General features: G+C 39.2%; 2 protein-coding genes across 2 annotated transcripts; both read left to right on the top strand.

Annotated features, from left to right (window-relative positions):
• Positions 1–1,374: 1,374 nt before the first annotated feature.
• On the top strand, positions 1,375–9,132 carry ubox5 (U-box domain containing 5). The gene is made up of 7 exons (XM_086314746.1): positions 1,375–1,591; positions 4,114–4,177; positions 4,854–4,955; positions 5,977–6,713; positions 6,830–7,449; positions 7,733–7,915; positions 8,609–9,132. Exons 2-7 carry the CDS (start codon positions 4,124–4,126, stop codon positions 8,827–8,829), a joined length of 1,917 nt encoding a protein of 638 aa, XP_086170872.1. The 5' UTR covers positions 1,375–1,591; positions 4,114–4,123; the 3' UTR covers positions 8,830–9,132.
• A 3,477-nt stretch (positions 9,133–12,609) lies between these two features.
• avp (arginine vasopressin) lies at positions 12,610–14,255 on the top strand. The gene is made up of 3 exons (XM_086314753.1): positions 12,610–12,784; positions 13,359–13,563; positions 13,639–14,255. The coding sequence occupies exons 1-3, from the start codon at positions 12,665–12,667 to the stop codon at positions 13,773–13,775; spliced, it is 462 nt and encodes a 153-aa protein (XP_086170879.1). The 5' UTR covers positions 12,610–12,664; the 3' UTR covers positions 13,776–14,255.
• The last annotated feature ends 2,086 nt before the right edge of the window (positions 14,256–16,341 follow it).

Here is a 16,341-nt window from a genome sequence, read left to right as displayed (position 1 = left end):
GCACCTTGTTGAAGCTATACTTTGAAGAATTTCTGCAGTTCTGAAGGCAAAAGGGGGTCCAACCCAATGTTAGCAAAGTGTACCTAATAATATGGCCAGTTAGTATACATTATAGTAAGGCAGTGCATTAATTCGCAGGCTTATTTTTTGTATGTAAGATCTAAATCTGCAACATAAAGCAGACAGCAACTGTCACAGTATATAGAAGCACAATGTGAATGTGCTTAAGTAAAAGCAACTAAGTAATAGAGCCAGTACCCTAAGCTTATAACGTAGAATGTAGATACTATAAGGTGTGAAATTAAATTATGGAAAGGTATAATAGTGAGCAAAAAAAATAACAACCCTCAAACAAAAGAAGTCTGGGTTCATCCCTCTGAACATTATGTATCCAATTGAAATATCCTTGAAATGAAGTAGGCTGCAGCTTTTACAGATGAGCAACTCTGCTGACCTTCATATAGAGGATGCAATATGTGAAAGGGACAAGATGGACACAGAGCACTTTTAGATGGAAAATGCAGAGGCCTTGCCATTATTATTTCATGGATATAAGGTAAAAAAAAATAATTAATTACAACATCTCACCATTAGCAGAATAGAATAGAATAGCCCTTTACTGTCATTGTACATGTACAACAAAATTATGGATCAGAGGTCCATACTCAGTTATTGACATTTGTATGTAGAGTTTTCTAATATTTTAGGTTTAAATATAGAAAAATAAGTATCTATGTTATCTATGATTACATTTGCATAATTTTCAAATACTGGAATCTCAGGATCGAAAAAAAATCTTCTCTTTGAAATCTACTTTTAACACACTGGAGTCAAAGGTTTTTCACAGAATATTTTGAATGTCTGTTCATGACCCAACAAATCAGGGAGCACTGTTATTAAACTGAAAACTATCATTTTCCATCTATTTTTAAGGGGAAAAAATTAATTTAATCAGGACATAAATTATACAAAATAAAGTGTAAATAACACTGGAAGGTTAAATGTATTGTGCCACTGATGTGGATCATTTTTTGCCATGAGGAGAAAAAAGTCACTATGACAAATGACCTTTAAAAATGTACTGGGAAGTTCCACTGATTCTTTACTGGCAGAAAGGTATAGCAAAACAACAAACTTAACTGTGGCAGTGTTTTGAATGTTTTCTACCTGCGTAGGATGTAGTTAGTAACACCTCGAGTAGTTAGTACATTGGATGGATAGCCTGATAGAAGAGTTCGTGGTTGGCAAAAAAAAAAAAAAAAAAAAAAAAAACAACCTCAAACTCAAAAAGAGTGCATAAAAAATTAAAAAGATTGTAATTGTCTGTAGTGGCTTCTTTAAGTACAAACTATGGCAAGAAACACATAAGTATTAATGAACAGGCAGCTAAATCCACTCAAAATCTGCTTACTAATAATGTACTTTGTTGACGAAATTTGAAGTATGTCCCTTACAGCGTGCTGTAGCTCAGCCGGCTAAGCTATGTAGCTGTTTTGTGGCTAATAACAGATCGCTGTTAGTAGCTTTTTTCCTAATGATTAGACACGCAAAATAAAGACTCAAAGCGGGAAAGTGTCAGCAACCAAGCAAAGTGAGTTAATTTTCATTGGTTTAGTTTGCTGTGGAAATGTTAACACTATCAGTCTCACCGAAGTTTAAATATTAGCTCATTGTTAGCTGTTGGTTAGAATACAGCTGAATTCATAACAGATTTTACATGTAACCAAGTAGTTTTCAGTTACATGTAAAATCTATTTTACAAGTCTATTCTAACCAAAAGCTGCAGCGATACGTTTGACAGTGTCCCTGAAACGATTGCGTTCTTGTTCAGTCATTAATAGCTTTGTATTAAAAATATCCTTAAGTGGTGAAAAAGTGGCGATGTTCTCGGTTTAGTTATTTTCCTACAAGAAACGGAGAGACATTGATTTGTCTGTTTTAGATCATACATTGAAAACAATCAGAATAGTTGTTGATAACTGTTTTTGACTCAGCTATCGGTGAGCTGTTATTAATTCTGATTGTTTCGACTGTCTTAATAATGATTGTACGAGTTGAAGTTATTTATCCACTAAACGTCTGGTCAGAGAGAGAAAAAAAATCATACATCATTATTTATCAGTACCACAGACGTTCAGTTCAAGTCAGTTCCGTTTATAAAGCGCTAAATCAAAACAAAAGTTGTCTTAAGACGCCTTGTATTGTAAGATAAAAACCCTGCAATAATACAGAGAAATCAGAGAAAACCCCAACAATCATATGACCCCCTATGAGAAAGGGCTTTGGCGACAGTGGGAAGGAAAACTTCCCGTTTAACAGGAAGAAACCTCAGTGGAACCAGTCAGAATCAGAATACTTGATTAATCTCAGAGAGGGGCAGCCATTTGCCACGACCTGTTGGGGTTGAGTTGATGAACATAGGACAAAAACACGCTGTGGAAGAGAGACAGAGGTTAATAATAATTAATAATTAAATGCAGATAGGTCTATTAACACATAGTGAGTGAAAAAGGTGACTGAAGAAGAAACGCTGAATGTATCATGGAAATCCCCCAGCAGCCTAGACCTGCAGCGTAACTCAAGTTCAAGGTTCTTTATTTGTCACATGCATAGTTATACAAGTATAACACACAGTGAAATGTAACCTGACATGCTCCTTGGCGGGGGGGGGGGTAGAGGAAGAACATTATATATATATAGTATATACATTAGGTGAATGTGCAGTAGTAGCAGCAAGCAAGCAGGGAGGATAACTAAGGAAGGATTTAGTCACCTGATCCAAACCTAACTATATGCTTTATCAAAAAGGAAAGTTTTAAGCCTAATCTTAATAGTAGAAAGGATGTATGTCTCCCTAATCCAAACTGGAAGCTGGTTCCACAGAAGAGGGGCCTGAAAGCTGAAGGCTGTGTCTCCCATTATAATGTACAGTGATGTAAGACAGAGAAGCCGTTTGATGGAGAAGTATAGAGAAGGTCAAAACGATCTGCACTCATAGTCCACGTGGACTATGATGTTTGGACAAGAGTAAGAGTAGTTATATCAGATTAACAGGTCAGGTTGAGCTGTTTGAAGAGGTAAGGCTGAGATCCTTTGGACATGTGCAGAGGAAGGATAGTGGATACACTGCACAAAGTATGCTGAAGATGGAGCTTCCACAAAGGATGAAAAGAGGAAGACCACAGACAAGGTTCTTGATGTAATAAAATAGCTCATGCAGAGGGTTGGCGTGATAGTGAAGGATGCTAGAGATGGGGTGACATGCAGGCACGTGGTCCAGCATACAACCTCTAAAGCAGGGGTCCCCAATCCCAGTCCACGAGGGCCGGTGTCCCTGCAGGTTTTAGATCTCACCCTGGGTCAACACACCTGAATCACATGATTAGTTCATTACCAGGCCTCTGGTAATGAACTTCAAGACAGCTGAGACGGTAATTTATCCATTTAAATCAGCTGTGATGGATCAAGGACACATCTAAAACCTGCAGGGACACTGGCCCTCGTGAACTGGGATTGGGGACCCCTGCTCTAAAGGGAGCAGTTGAAAGAAGATGAAGAAGGAGAAATGTTTGGCTTTCCCTTTAATAAATTAATTAACTGCTAAATCATGTGTCTTATTGTTAACTGACTAATGATTTCAGTCCTATCTTGGAGGCAGTCAGAAATGAATTATTGAATTCAATTGAAATACAGCTCAAACATATGTGCAAATCAGGGTCTTTCCTCTTCATCGTAATAAATACTTACTGTATAATAATATTGTTGGGAATTGCAATGACGTATGACTTTAAATGTTAAATAGCCTGTGCTTAAAGAACAAACACGTCCTGTTGTGCTTATTGTTAGTGCATGCAAAGTTCAGGCTCTTTCGCTAAATGTCCATTTTATGTTATTATAATGAAAAATTAAGCTCAGGTCATTCAACTTAGTGTTAAAAATCGTTATTGAGAGATGATTATGAGATGGAAGTGTAAACACAGCAAATATATGTTTACCTTCTGAGTTGGGGTTCATGAGCTCTATTCACTAAATGGCCCATTTTGCTGTGACCTATAAGTTTTGTGTAAGTGACGTCAGAAAACGTTCATAACTACAAACTGTTTCTCTTTACAGATTGGAGAGTATGGTTGTGAATCTCTGCTTGCCACATTTTCACACGACAGCTCATTGTAACAAGGTGAGATATATTTTATAGACCTGCCACATAAAGGTACCCTCCCCTCCCCTCCTTTCTTTTTTTTATTTAACTATTTTATTTTTTGTTTTTTAAAGTCCAAGAAAAGGCTTGATATGTTTTTAGATAAGCAGTTCAAAGCAGCGCAGACAGACGCAAAATGACACAGGAAGTGGAGGACAGTAATGTAAAAATAAAAATAAATAAAAAACCGGTGGGATAAAGTGCTGTGTGGGAGACTGAATCACAACCGTCCTTGTGTTCTTTTCATTGGTATTTTTTAATCCGATCATGGCTGTCTTTTTCATCACACTCAGAGGATTAAAAAAATGAATGTTATCACGTTCAAGAAAACAGTTTCTTTGTTTTTTTTATTCCACATGTGCCTTATTTATGTCTTTTACATGGCTTGTTCTCATTTCATATGAGCTTTTCATGTTTAACCTTGTGATGACTCTCTCATGAGCATGTGAGGCATGTGTACTGTAATTGTTTTCAAATTTTCTCATATCTGCTGTCAGTTCGATTCAGTTTTATTTCTATGGTGCTAAATCATGACAGTCGCCTCAAGAAGCAGTCAATCCTACATTACTATAACATAATGTAGCTTTTCTCTGTACATTTTCAATTTCAAGCTTTCCCTGAAAAACACTGACACCAGTTTAATTTTCTTCTCCAGCTGTGTGCAGATGGCTATGATGTCACAAATCTTGTATCAGCTGACCCTGCCCTCCGCAGACGTGGCTTTAAGCTGGAATATTTCCTTCGTCCACCTGTACAGGTAAGATTTCACTGTCATACTTTGGAACTTGACACTCAGCATTTTTTCCTAAAATGTGTATATGTCTCATTAAATAATAGGTACCAGTAGAAGTAGTATTTGGTACTGAAAAAAGTACCACTACCTTTTATTTAAATAATAACCGCTTGAAAACAGGGAATTTGGGGAAAATGTGCAGGTCAGGAAGACACTGAGGAAGAGTAGCTATTCTATCTCATGTATTATATTTTATCTATGGTTTTTTGTTTGTTTTGTCATCTTTTTGACTGTATTTTTGTTTCCAAACATTAATTATGTAGAGTATTATGTTGATGGGGCTGAACACGGATATCCAACTGTAAAGTTTATTTTTATTCTTGTTACAAGCTTAAGATTTGAACCCCTTTAAACCAGAATGCAGTAGGTGTTCTAAAGAGGTCTTAATATGCTTCCTTTTCCTTAAGTCTGTTATATCATCTCTTTTGTTCATTTGAAAGCTGTGCAGGTTATTTTTTTCCTCATAGAAAACACCGCTCACTGACTGAGCACCCAAAGTGTATTTGTAACATAAGCCAAAAATGCAACAAAAGGGTAAAAAGCCAAAAATGGCATTCAAAAGGAAAGTCAGATTTACTAAATGTGCATACACACCTGCATGTATTGTTCCCTTCATGAATCACGCTTCAATAGGAAATGTGTGTTCAGCCTCTTTGTGCATAGAAATCGAGATTAGTAGTTCTTACCATCATGTTTTTCTCTGGCAGCGATGGTACATTTGTATGTTTAAAGCAGTCAGTTTAAACAAAAACTTTCCCACATTGTTGCAATGAACTGTGGTATTCTCCACTGTGGGATGTCATATGATAGTTTAACTTTCCTGAATATGATTTATTTATTTGAGTTTTTATGGAGAACATATCCTGTATTTTGATGAGGATTCATAATGCATTGTAAGAGTCACATTTAAAAAAAAACTAGGTATGATTATTATAGTAATGTGTTTATATCCATACCTTACACATTTTTCTTCTGTTCCTTCAAGGTGACATTGAAGTTTGGTTTCCAGGTGGAGCTGTGTAGGGTGGATGTTGAGTTGTGGCCCTGGGGTATGGACAGGGGACAGGCTTGCAAGAAACTGGAGATCAGCACCAGTTCTGATCCGTTACCTTCTACAGGCACCAAAGATTTTCCACAAAAGAAACAGATACAGGCGAAAGATCAGAATGCAGCGAATAGACGAGAACTTCGAAACCACGAGAATAAATCTCAACAGAGTAACAGCCACCAGTGGAGTCTTCAGGCCCAGCAGTGGAGTGAAGTGACTCCAGGTGAGCCTCAGAAAAGAGGCTGCATGTTCAAACATCAGACAAACACGGAATCCAGCAATTCTGAGCCAGAGTTTAAACTGGTGGCTCGTTGCGAACTAAAGGAGGAAACCAAAGTCTGTTTCACACGTTCAAATTTTTGCCCCAGGGCCCCGTTTCTGTCCTCGCCTCCTCCACAACCTGCAAACTGTCTGCAAGAGGAGCTATGGAGCCGAGGTTTGCTCTCGCTCGGGGCTGTGACAAAGCTTCGTGTAACCATGCCTTATGGTGGTGCAGCATCATCTCTGGGGCTGAAATCTTTGACTGTGTGGGGACAACCTGCTCGCAGCTGCTCTGCAGAAGAAGTGGAGAGGATCAAAAAAGTCCACGAGGCCAGTGAAAGACGGCTACAACAGCCTGCATTTTTTGCACCTCCTATCAGACAAAGCAAACAGGGACTGCAAGAACCTCCAAGGTATTTGTGTAATTTCAAAAGTAGTAGAACTAATTATCGGGCTGTCACATCTATACTGTTGGTTTTATAGATTATGTAAGTATTGATGTGTGCCAATATGTCGTTTACTTTGGTAGTCATTCCATCCCAGAAGAATTCCTTGATCCACTCACACAGGAAGTGATGATGCTCCCTATGCTGCTGCCCAGTGGTGTATCAGTGGACAACTCCACTCTGGAAGAGTACCAGAAGAGGGAAGCCACGTGGGGTAGACCCCCAAATGACCCTTTCACCGGTGTACCATTCACTTCAACTTCCCAACCTCTTCCTAACCCCCAACTGAAAAGTCGCATTGACCACTTCCTGTTGCAGAAAGGAATGACGAGGAGGGATGGGATGTTGGGGAGAGGAGTTACAGGAGACAATACACAGGCCTCAAGACTTCTAGCCTCCAAAGTACACGAACATTCTCAGAGCTCTCTGTGCCTCAGTAAAAGCTCAAACAGTGGTGCTGCTGAATATAATGCTGACACCAGAATCACAAACAGGACTGTGAAGATAGAAGATGCAGGGTCAGGACCTTTGTCAGATAATAAAAATCACACATCTGATGCTGAGCCTTTAAGTACAGGTAATAAATCAGCATTAGACAGGAGAAAGAAACGAGATCTAAGTGATATTTCCAAAGAATCCAAGGACACATTGACACCTGAGAGGGAACTCCAAACAAAAAAACTAAAAAGTGATGCAGTTTCTGGTGAGTATAACATGTAAACATACAAACCAGGGGTGTCAAACATAAGGCCCAGGGACCAGAATTGGCCCAATCCAGCCAATTGGATGGCTTTTGGAACATGTAGTTAAACTTCTTTTCTGGAGTTTTACTGGTTTGGCCCATTTAAGATCAAAGTATGTGGACCGACATGTAAAATGAGTTTGACATCCCTGATCTAAACCATATCCATGCCATTTTTTCAGTTTGTCTTGATTGTTGACTTCTCTGCTGTCTTCACGTTTGCTTCCTCATTGTGCACCTTCAGTTCCGAGCTGCAGCTCCCACGAGCAGCGTTTATCTGCTAGTCTGGATGAGGCCCTCTTCTCTGCCCTGCAGGGCCGGCCCTCCTTCACTTCAAATTTGCCCCAGAAGCGGGTTAGTCCTGACTCTGAAACGCTGAATACCACCCAACAGCGCCAGAATTCAGGCTTCCTGAGCAGTTCTACAGGTAGGATTTGCACCCTCTGATACATTTGAGTAAATACTATTCCCTAAGTATATGACTGTTGAAATATAATAAAGAAATCTGGAGAAGTTGTTTAGAAATCTTGTTTTTGGTGTAGTCAGTTTTGATTCATGTCAGTTAGAAATAAAACAGAGGTGTGAAACCATACATAGAAATTTTTCCGACCACTTCACTGCTGCTTACCTCTGAATAACTCAATTTTGTGTTATTACAGTGGAGAAAAAAATACTGAAAAAACAAACCTTGAGCCTATGTTCAAGTTTAAAGCGCCAGTGAAGTGGGAGAAATGCAAGTGTTCAGTTTTACTTGATACATTTGTAACATAAGAACCAGATGTCTATTGTTTCCCTGCTGATCATTGCCACAAAAGACAAAACAAACATGGTGTTAAATTTCTAGAGTGCTGTCACGCTTTCTCATTCAATGCTTAACCAGAGTTGCATTTACATTCTTTAAATGTTTTTCTGTATTGCTCTCCCTTTGTAAAGCACTCTGAGTGACCTTATATCCAAATCAGTTTGACTTCATTTAAATTGGTTTAATATAATAAGCAGTGCCCCAAATGCTACTTGGCTACAGAACATTGCTTAAAATTTTATGGCAGAAGTATTTAAAGTTTGTTTGAAATTAAGTGAGTATTAAGTGATTCTCCCTTGCCCCATCTTTGCTTAATAGGTGAGAAGATGTGCTCTGCGTGTTCCTGTTCTGTGTCCCTTTACTCCACCTCAGCATCATCCGTCTACCGTCTGAGCTGTGGTCACTTGCTCTGCCGCGCCTGCGTGCAGAAGGAAGCCAATCCTCTGAGGTCGGCCACTACATCAACATCCAATCGTATTGTGTGCCCAACCTGCCAACATCCCACCCCACGTGCCCTCATCACACGGGTGCATCACTAACATAGCATAAGAATCCAACCGACACTTACAAATTGAAGACATGATTGTATTCCAGATGTTTAAGTAAAAAGAAAAAATTTGCAACTGGAAATTCAGGATTTTATTTATGGACCGTTAACTTTTCTTGACAGTACCTTATTACCCTTTTTGTAAGCATGACATCTTTACACTGTAAGTCTATTTGTCACGTTATAACTACTGTTTTCACAACCACTCCTGTTAAATTGTCTGTTTCTCATTTGTTGTTTTATTGTATTATTTTGTATATTTTTGCTCACGTGGATTAAAGATACCTCAGATCTAGCAGTGAATTGTATTTCTTCACATCTTCTTACACTCATATTGTCACAATATCAGATCACACAGGCCTGTTTTATTAATCTCCACAGATCAGGAAAGGACATCTCTGAAAGCAAAGACCTTTGCAAATATTGTAAAAAATATAGTGTGGCTAAAGTCCTGTTCTTTATCTCCTCCACCCCCTCTTTCTTTCTTTTCATCAAGCGCTGAAGTGTACTTGCAGCCTTGGGTCTGCAGTCTTTGTGTGGCCGCTCTCTACGTGGATGCATTTGACTAGAAAATGTTTGGGCACAGAAGCAGGAGACCAAAAGAATTTAAGTAGAAATTGAGTCCAACCAAGGTTATGTGGTCATTGTGAAGAAGGAGACAGTGTCGTGTTCAGCTGACCTCCTGATGTCATGTGTTCTTTGTCCTTATCTCTGTTCCTTGCCTTGTTTTGCTGTCTTAAATGGGTGAACGCAGGCAGAAGATGGAATAATAAGAACATCCAGACACATCATGTACTAGTTCTAAATATATTTATGTGATATTAACAATAACCTTTATGTTGGTATTTCAGGTAGTATGAAATACTGACACTAGATTACATTAGGTTTCAGGTTTCTTTTTAAGGAGCAGTTTTACGTTAGGAGGCTGCACCTCCTCCTTGCCCATGTGTTCTTTCACTACCCTCTGAACTCTTGAAGCTAATTACCCTTTACAAGCCTGAGTTATTGTGCACAGAAGGGTTAAACGGAGAAATGTGAGGCAAACAGTATTTAGTTGGTGTTCACCATCACAAATAGCATAATCTGTATGTTGCTTTCCTTGACAGCATTAAGCTTAATCAAGGTCGTGATCCTGTATCCGCTCAGTAAGAGAAAAGACAGGAGTCAGTTCTGCATGTGAAATGAAGACATGGGCTTCACTGTTTCCGATACAAGTGGTGGTTAAAGTGCTTAAATGATACTGAATCACACTGTATTAGTCAAAGTCACTGACTTTATACACTTATTAGACAAAAACTTTGCTTATGTTGTGAACTCTTATTGTTTGTAAACTTTTCTTATTATACACCGTATTAGAGGCATCAAGAAATTTCTGCAGAAGACTAAAACTGCCATAAATACAAGTAAACATGTGACTTAATAGATCAGTTATTATACCACTAAATGAATGAAAACATACTAAGAAAATTAATATTAGCATTGATTAATCTGAAAAATGTGAGAAATGTATTCTCTCTGGTAATTCTTCACTGGAAACAACCATTTACTTTTAACAGAAAATTTCTTAGGTACACTCTGTAACTACCAGGTGCCATGTCGTCACATGTTTTAAGGTTTTATTTGTCATATACAGGAAATAATGGCACATAACTACCAGTAATGGAATTCTTAGGCTCAGAGCCCTCTCAATATTGCGCATAAGCAATGCCTAGATATAAATAAGAAAAAGTATAAAAATAAAGAAAATATATATTTATAAAAAAGACTACAATAAATAAATACAGAATACTGAAATACTGTAGCATCTGTAGTGCAGAGATAGTGGCATATAAAAGTACAGTGTGTATAGTGATTGTGCAAAATAAACTGTTCAATATTTCAGCAATTCAGTAGCCCGATGGCTTGTGGGTAGAGACTTCATCCCTTCATAATGGGATGGACATGGTCAGGAGCAATACTCAAATAGGCTGTGGCATTTAAATATTGCTCAACTGGTGCTGAAGGGCCCAAATTGTGCCAGAACAATGTCCCTTACACATGAAAAAACAGCCAGGATGGAGCTACGTTTACATGTTGTTTATGTCAAATTATGATCCAACAATCAGTAGAAATTGAGAGTGATCAGGAAACGTTCGCCCATTTTCCTGTTCTCAGCTGACAAGGGTGGGACCCGGTGTGGTCTTCTGCATCTGTTGTGCTTACAGAGGTGCTCTGCTGCATACCTTGCGTTTAATAAACTCTAATTTGAATTCTTGCTGCTCCCCTATCAGCTCAAGCCAGTCTGGCTATTTTCCTCTCACGTTTGGTGTCAACATGGCATGTTCACCCAGAGAACTCCTGCTCACTGGAGCTCACTATTTTTCGCTTATTGGATCATTCTCTGTAAACCTAGAGATAGTTGTAAAAAAAAAAAATACACAGAAATTTTTGTAAAGTAAAATAAACACATACATGAAAGAGTATTTATTGTTGATACTTTCATGTATTTAATGACAAACATTTTTTCACTGAGTCTTAGTTATGTCTCTATTTTGATTTTGGCACTTTAGGGCCTCCTATAGTCCTGTTTGTCTGGGTCTCGGTGTTCGAGCTACTTCCTGTTTTATTTTGATAGTTCTTGTCTCTTGTGTGTTGCGTTCAGTGCTGCGTCTCCTGTCTCGTTATGTCCTATTTCTTCCTGCTGTGGTCCCATTTGTTTCCACTCCCCTGATCACCCCTCACTGTATTTATTGTCTCTGTTTTCCTCCGTCAGAGCGTCTTTTCGCATACCCCCTGTGTCTCCATGTTCCTATTGTTGCAGTTTATGTTTTCACGAAAATTTGCATTTCTTATTTTTGTACCGTTTTGCCAAACGCTCTGAATAAACTGCTCGCCTTCTGTTAAAGCCAGTGTCTGCCTTTGAGTCCTCTCTCTGCTCCACTTGATCTGCTGCCGCAGATCATGAGAGAAATGTTTGAAAGTAAATTCTGTAAAACTTTTTCTTTCACATTTGGAGTACTGTAAAGTTTAATGAGATTTAGATTCACTGAAGGATGAGCTTTGAATGCTGTGACTCTAATTAAAGAGCTTCACACCTGGACCTGCAGCCTTTGATGCTCAGTTTTGCCATTTCTCATTTAACTGCTGATTAGTATAACAACAGCTAATAAGAGAGATGCAACCCCGAGCATGCAACAAGACGCTGAAAGGAATAATCAAGGTGTAATATGTTTATTTGAAAATGCTACTCTGGTTAGGATCATTACACCCACTAGTTTTACATTAAGTCTGGAACATAATTTGTGTGACCTCTGTTGTCATGATGCTACCACATTTGTCTTAATCTAAAAGTGAAAACTACACACAGTGACGAACTGTGCATGATCATTAAATGTTCTTCATTATTCCCCCTCATTGCGGTTAATTTGGGCTAATAAATTGTTCGCAAACTCCAATTAGTTGTTCATGTTTTGCCGTTTTCAGTGTGTCAGTCAAAGCGGGGGGTGAAATTATTCAAAGTTATTACAAATAGGCGCAGTGCTGAATACAGAAATTGTATCTTCTGCTGTCGTGTCTGTTTTTGTGTAGATTTGTTAGATGGCACACATCCGATGCAGAGCCACATCTGTGGCGACCTCTCGCGCACGCGTCGCGCGCACACCGGTGGCCTTCGGGCGCGCATCCCTGCGGAGAGAGCGCAACGGGGACGAAAGTGACGTCAGGAATCAATCGCTTTGTCAAACATGTCCATCTGCTTATAAGTGAGAAATGACCGCAGTACCAGACAGACATCCACACCGGCGGAGGACACACAGGTGCAGCGCGGCGCTCACTCCAAACCGACAGCGATGCCTCACTCCTTGTTCCCCCTGTGCGTCCTAGGACTCCTTGCGTTCTCCTCCGCCTGCTACATCCAGAACTGCCCCCGAGGAGGGAAGCGAGCGCTGACTGAAACTGGAATCAGACAGGTGAGCATTGTTCTTTCTGCTAAGACAGCATGCTTATTCTTTAACTGGCTGTGTTTGATTCTAAATTGGCTTTAGCCTATAACATTAGAACAAACGGTCAAGAAAAAACGGTCCAGCAATTCACAAAATTAAAGGAATGCTAAGCAGCCTTTAAATAAGCGAAACCGAGCGTGCAATGGATGTTATGGGATCAAAATGTGAGTGGTTTACTGGGTATATCAGATTTTAATAAAAACGGAAGAGAAATCATACTGATAAAAAATAAAAGTCACTTATGGAAAGGTTTAAAAAAAAAAATAACACCAACTCAATTGAACCTTTTTTAAAGTCACAAATTAGATATTACTCATGTAGTTTAAAAATACTGATTTACAGTGAGAGACTGTAGGAAAGAAAATGGTTGTGACTTATTTCACATGCTCATATTGCTATAATTCTTCTGCTGAGGCAATGCAATGAATGTTGATTTTGTTGAATACAAGATGGAAAAGAACGTGAAAGTATCATTGGTCTTGTAATATGATATAATATAACAGAAAATAATACTGCTAAATTCAATTCCATTCTCCTCCAGTGCAAGTCTTGTGGCCCTGGAGACAGGGGCCGCTGCTTTGGCCCCAGTATCTGCTGTGGGGACGGCTTCGGCTGCCTGCTTGGCTCCCCAGAAACAGCTCACTGTGTGGAGGAGAACTACCTGCTCACCCCCTGCCAGGCAGGAGGGAGATCCTGTGGGTCTGAGGGAGGGCACTGCGCTATTTCTGGATTCTGCTGCAATTCTGGTACGAACTGGTCTGATTGATTGACATGTTGACATGTAAGATATGAACTTCATTTCTTGTTTTTCTTCTTTTCAGAGGGCTGTATGGTGGACTCTGACTGCGTGGGAGAGACAGAGGCCACAGATCCAGTCCACGGCTCTGAAAGAAGCTCACCAACAGAGCTGCTGATGCGTCTTCTCCACGTGGCTGCCAGAGGACAGAATGAGTACTGATATTTTATGTGTGGGCGTCCATCTGCTGCTCAAGACCTGGAACTGCAACAGAAATGAAGTTCATCCATGTTCCACTATAAGCCTTGGGATCTGAACTCTGAACAATTTAAATTTTCTTGGTTCTATTACTGTTTCTGTTTGAAGTGTCTTTCTGATTAGCTGGGCTAAAAATACAAGGGGAGAAGAACCACATTAATTGATAGGAAAACATTAGGTTTCATGTGTGCTCCCCCCTAAAAAATGTATATACTAATGCACATACTGTAAACAAAGTTTATTCTCTATAAGAAGACACCCGAGAGCTCCAATTTCAAAACTGAGATATAGTAGAGCACATTGTAAATAAGTCAGAGGTTAAAGATTACAGTTGATACAGGCATCCAGGTAAAACAGCAGAATGTCAATGCTTGATCAGTTGCTTCTTGTGTAGTAGAAATATTGTTGTATATTAAAAATGGGAGAAACAATACAGAATGAAAGAATGCCAAAAAGGCTCTTCTGATTCCTCATTTCCCAGAATACTCTTGAGTGTGCGAAAGAAAGCAACAGTCAAAGGAACCACAACAATAACCACAGAGTAATCAGGAATGATAATTGCTGTAATTTGATCAGTTTCGATCAAAACTGTTTTGCACACAGATTAGCTGCTCAAGGAATTACATAAACTGACTGCATTGATGCATTCATATCCTCCAACCATATAACTCAGCACTGTGTACCAACATGTATAATTTGCGTAGATGAAAGATAGTGGTTTCCTAACTATCAGACTCCTGTCTGTGTGAATGCTAATTTGCTGCCAAATCTGTATGTGCTGGCAGTTTGTCTGCACTGTTTTTCAATCCAGTTGGCACTAGATGCAGGACCTCCCAGATTTTGACAGTTATGTTCTTTGATTGACTCAATACCTGTGTGGCACGTCAAAAATCCTAAACTTTTGGAAAGTCATTTTATGTGTGACTCATCTTGTGCTCCACACTATGAAGGAGACGCCTCAAAACCCACAGATACAAATAGACCTGCTGCCAATTCCCCAGGTTTCAGACCCCGGCCACTGTCACACCATGATGACAAAACAGCTCGGAGCTGTTTTAGTAGCACAAGGGGAACCTACACGTGGGTGGCAATGTCATGCACTGTCACCTCACAGCAAGAAGACGATTGGTTCAAATATCAGTCGGGGCCTGTCTGTGTGGAGTATGTGTGTTCTCACTGTGCCTTGCGTGGATTTCCTCCAGATACTCCAGCCTCCTCCCACAGTTTAAAGACATGTCTGTAAGGTTAAATGACAATACTAAATTGGCCATGGAACTGACACAAATAAAGTGCTTCAAGAGTGAATGTGTGAATCATCCCTTATCTTTAGCTAGTTCAACACATTCTCATTCGTGGTTAACAAATGATGTATTTTGTAGACTTTGGTTACTGAACACTGTTTTCATTAGCTAAACAGAGGAGTTGCACTAGACTACAGAGGCTTATCATTAAAACCAAAGCAAATCCTCCAGATCTCATTCACGGAACAAAACATGTCAGAGAGATTCAAACCTCAGTCAATACATCTATGTCACAAAGGCAAAGACAGTTGGGAAGCAAGATCCCATAAATCATAAAGTGCTGCGATTCAAAGGCCTTAGGTGGTATTGGGGAGCTATTAGCCATTGGATCAAAAGTGCAAATCAAGCGCAAACATCCTACAGACACCGTTTTTATTTGTCAGTTATGACTCCTACTGACTTACCAATGTTCCCACCTTTAAAATAAACTGCCAAGAAGTCACTCATTGACATTGGTGCAACCAGAAGAATTCCTTTCAGCATGTTTTTCTTTTCTTTTTTTCTCAGTAATTATACTGTATGCTTGCACGCTCAGTTAAATTGCACAACACGTAAGAGTTGAAAACCACACCTGGGTACACAATGAACCTTGGCTCTAAAGAGGTTGGAAAACAGGACGACACTTTTAAAATGACTTAACCGTGCATTTTTTATTTGTTTATTTATTTGTGTGCCCAAAAGTTGAGTTCATCAACACAATCTTGCTCATGCGCATTCATTAAAGGGTAAAAAGTGTCAAGTTTCCTGCATGATCAGTACTTCAAAGTGCCACTTGAACTCTTAACAACAAAATTAATCAGTTATTAAATGTTATTACCGAGCTTTGCGCTAATCACACATCTTAATTTGTCCCCAGACTTGGAAAATATCCCTGAAAAGACTGAAATCTGACGTTCTTTGTGTTCTAATTTGACCTTTAGCAGTGAACTGTATTGAATGTTGACTCTGGGTGTGTCGTCCATTTTTTTTAAATTTCATATCAATCAGTCAAGTAAGATTCTGTTCAAAGAGTGGTGATTAAACCTGTCAGAGCCTGCTTTGGCGCATCATACCTGTATTTATGAGCACTGACTGTTTGAACAAAGAGTTAAGCTGGAAACGAAAGTAACTTTTCTTTTCGTAAATACTTTACTAATACCAATACTATACTAATACCTTTTCAATGCATTTTAATTACCGAGTTCCATTCAAAGAGACGTTCAGATGTTCACATGTGCTTCTCTGGATCT

This window comes from Aulonocara sp. 'chitande type north' Nkhata Bay, linkage group LG12, assembly GCF_057382095.1.
Source record: "Aulonocara sp. 'chitande type north' Nkhata Bay isolate Kocher_YH1m ecotype deep benthic linkage group LG12, A_spYH_male_GT1.1, whole genome shotgun sequence".
Classification (NCBI taxonomy): Eukaryota; Metazoa; Chordata; class Actinopteri; order Cichliformes; family Cichlidae; genus Aulonocara; species Aulonocara sp. 'chitande type north' Nkhata Bay.
Note: the sequence above shows the minus strand (reverse complement) of the source record. Positions and strands in the feature narration are given on the sequence as shown.

Bases quoted from the DNA above. Each gene is read 5' to 3' on its own strand.
- ubox5 (XM_086314746.1), top strand. From the start codon at position 4,124: ATGGTTGTGAATCTCTGCTTGCCACATTTTCACACGACAGCTCATTGT. The intron at 4,956-5,976 runs GTAAGATTTCAC...TGTTCCTTCAAG, and splicing joins TCCTTCGTCCACCTGTACAG to GTGACATTGAAGTTTGGTTT. The intron at 6,714-6,829 runs GTATTTGTGTAA...TTACTTTGGTAG, and splicing joins GGACTGCAAGAACCTCCAAG to TCATTCCATCCCAGAAGAAT.
- avp (XM_086314753.1), top strand. From the start codon at position 12,665: ATGCCTCACTCCTTGTTCCCCCTGTGCGTCCTAGGACTCCTTGCGTTC. The intron at 12,785-13,358 runs GTGAGCATTGTT...ATTCTCCTCCAG, and splicing joins CTGAAACTGGAATCAGACAG to TGCAAGTCTTGTGGCCCTGG. The intron at 13,564-13,638 runs GTACGAACTGGT...TCTTCTTTTCAG, and splicing joins TGGATTCTGCTGCAATTCTG to AGGGCTGTATGGTGGACTCT.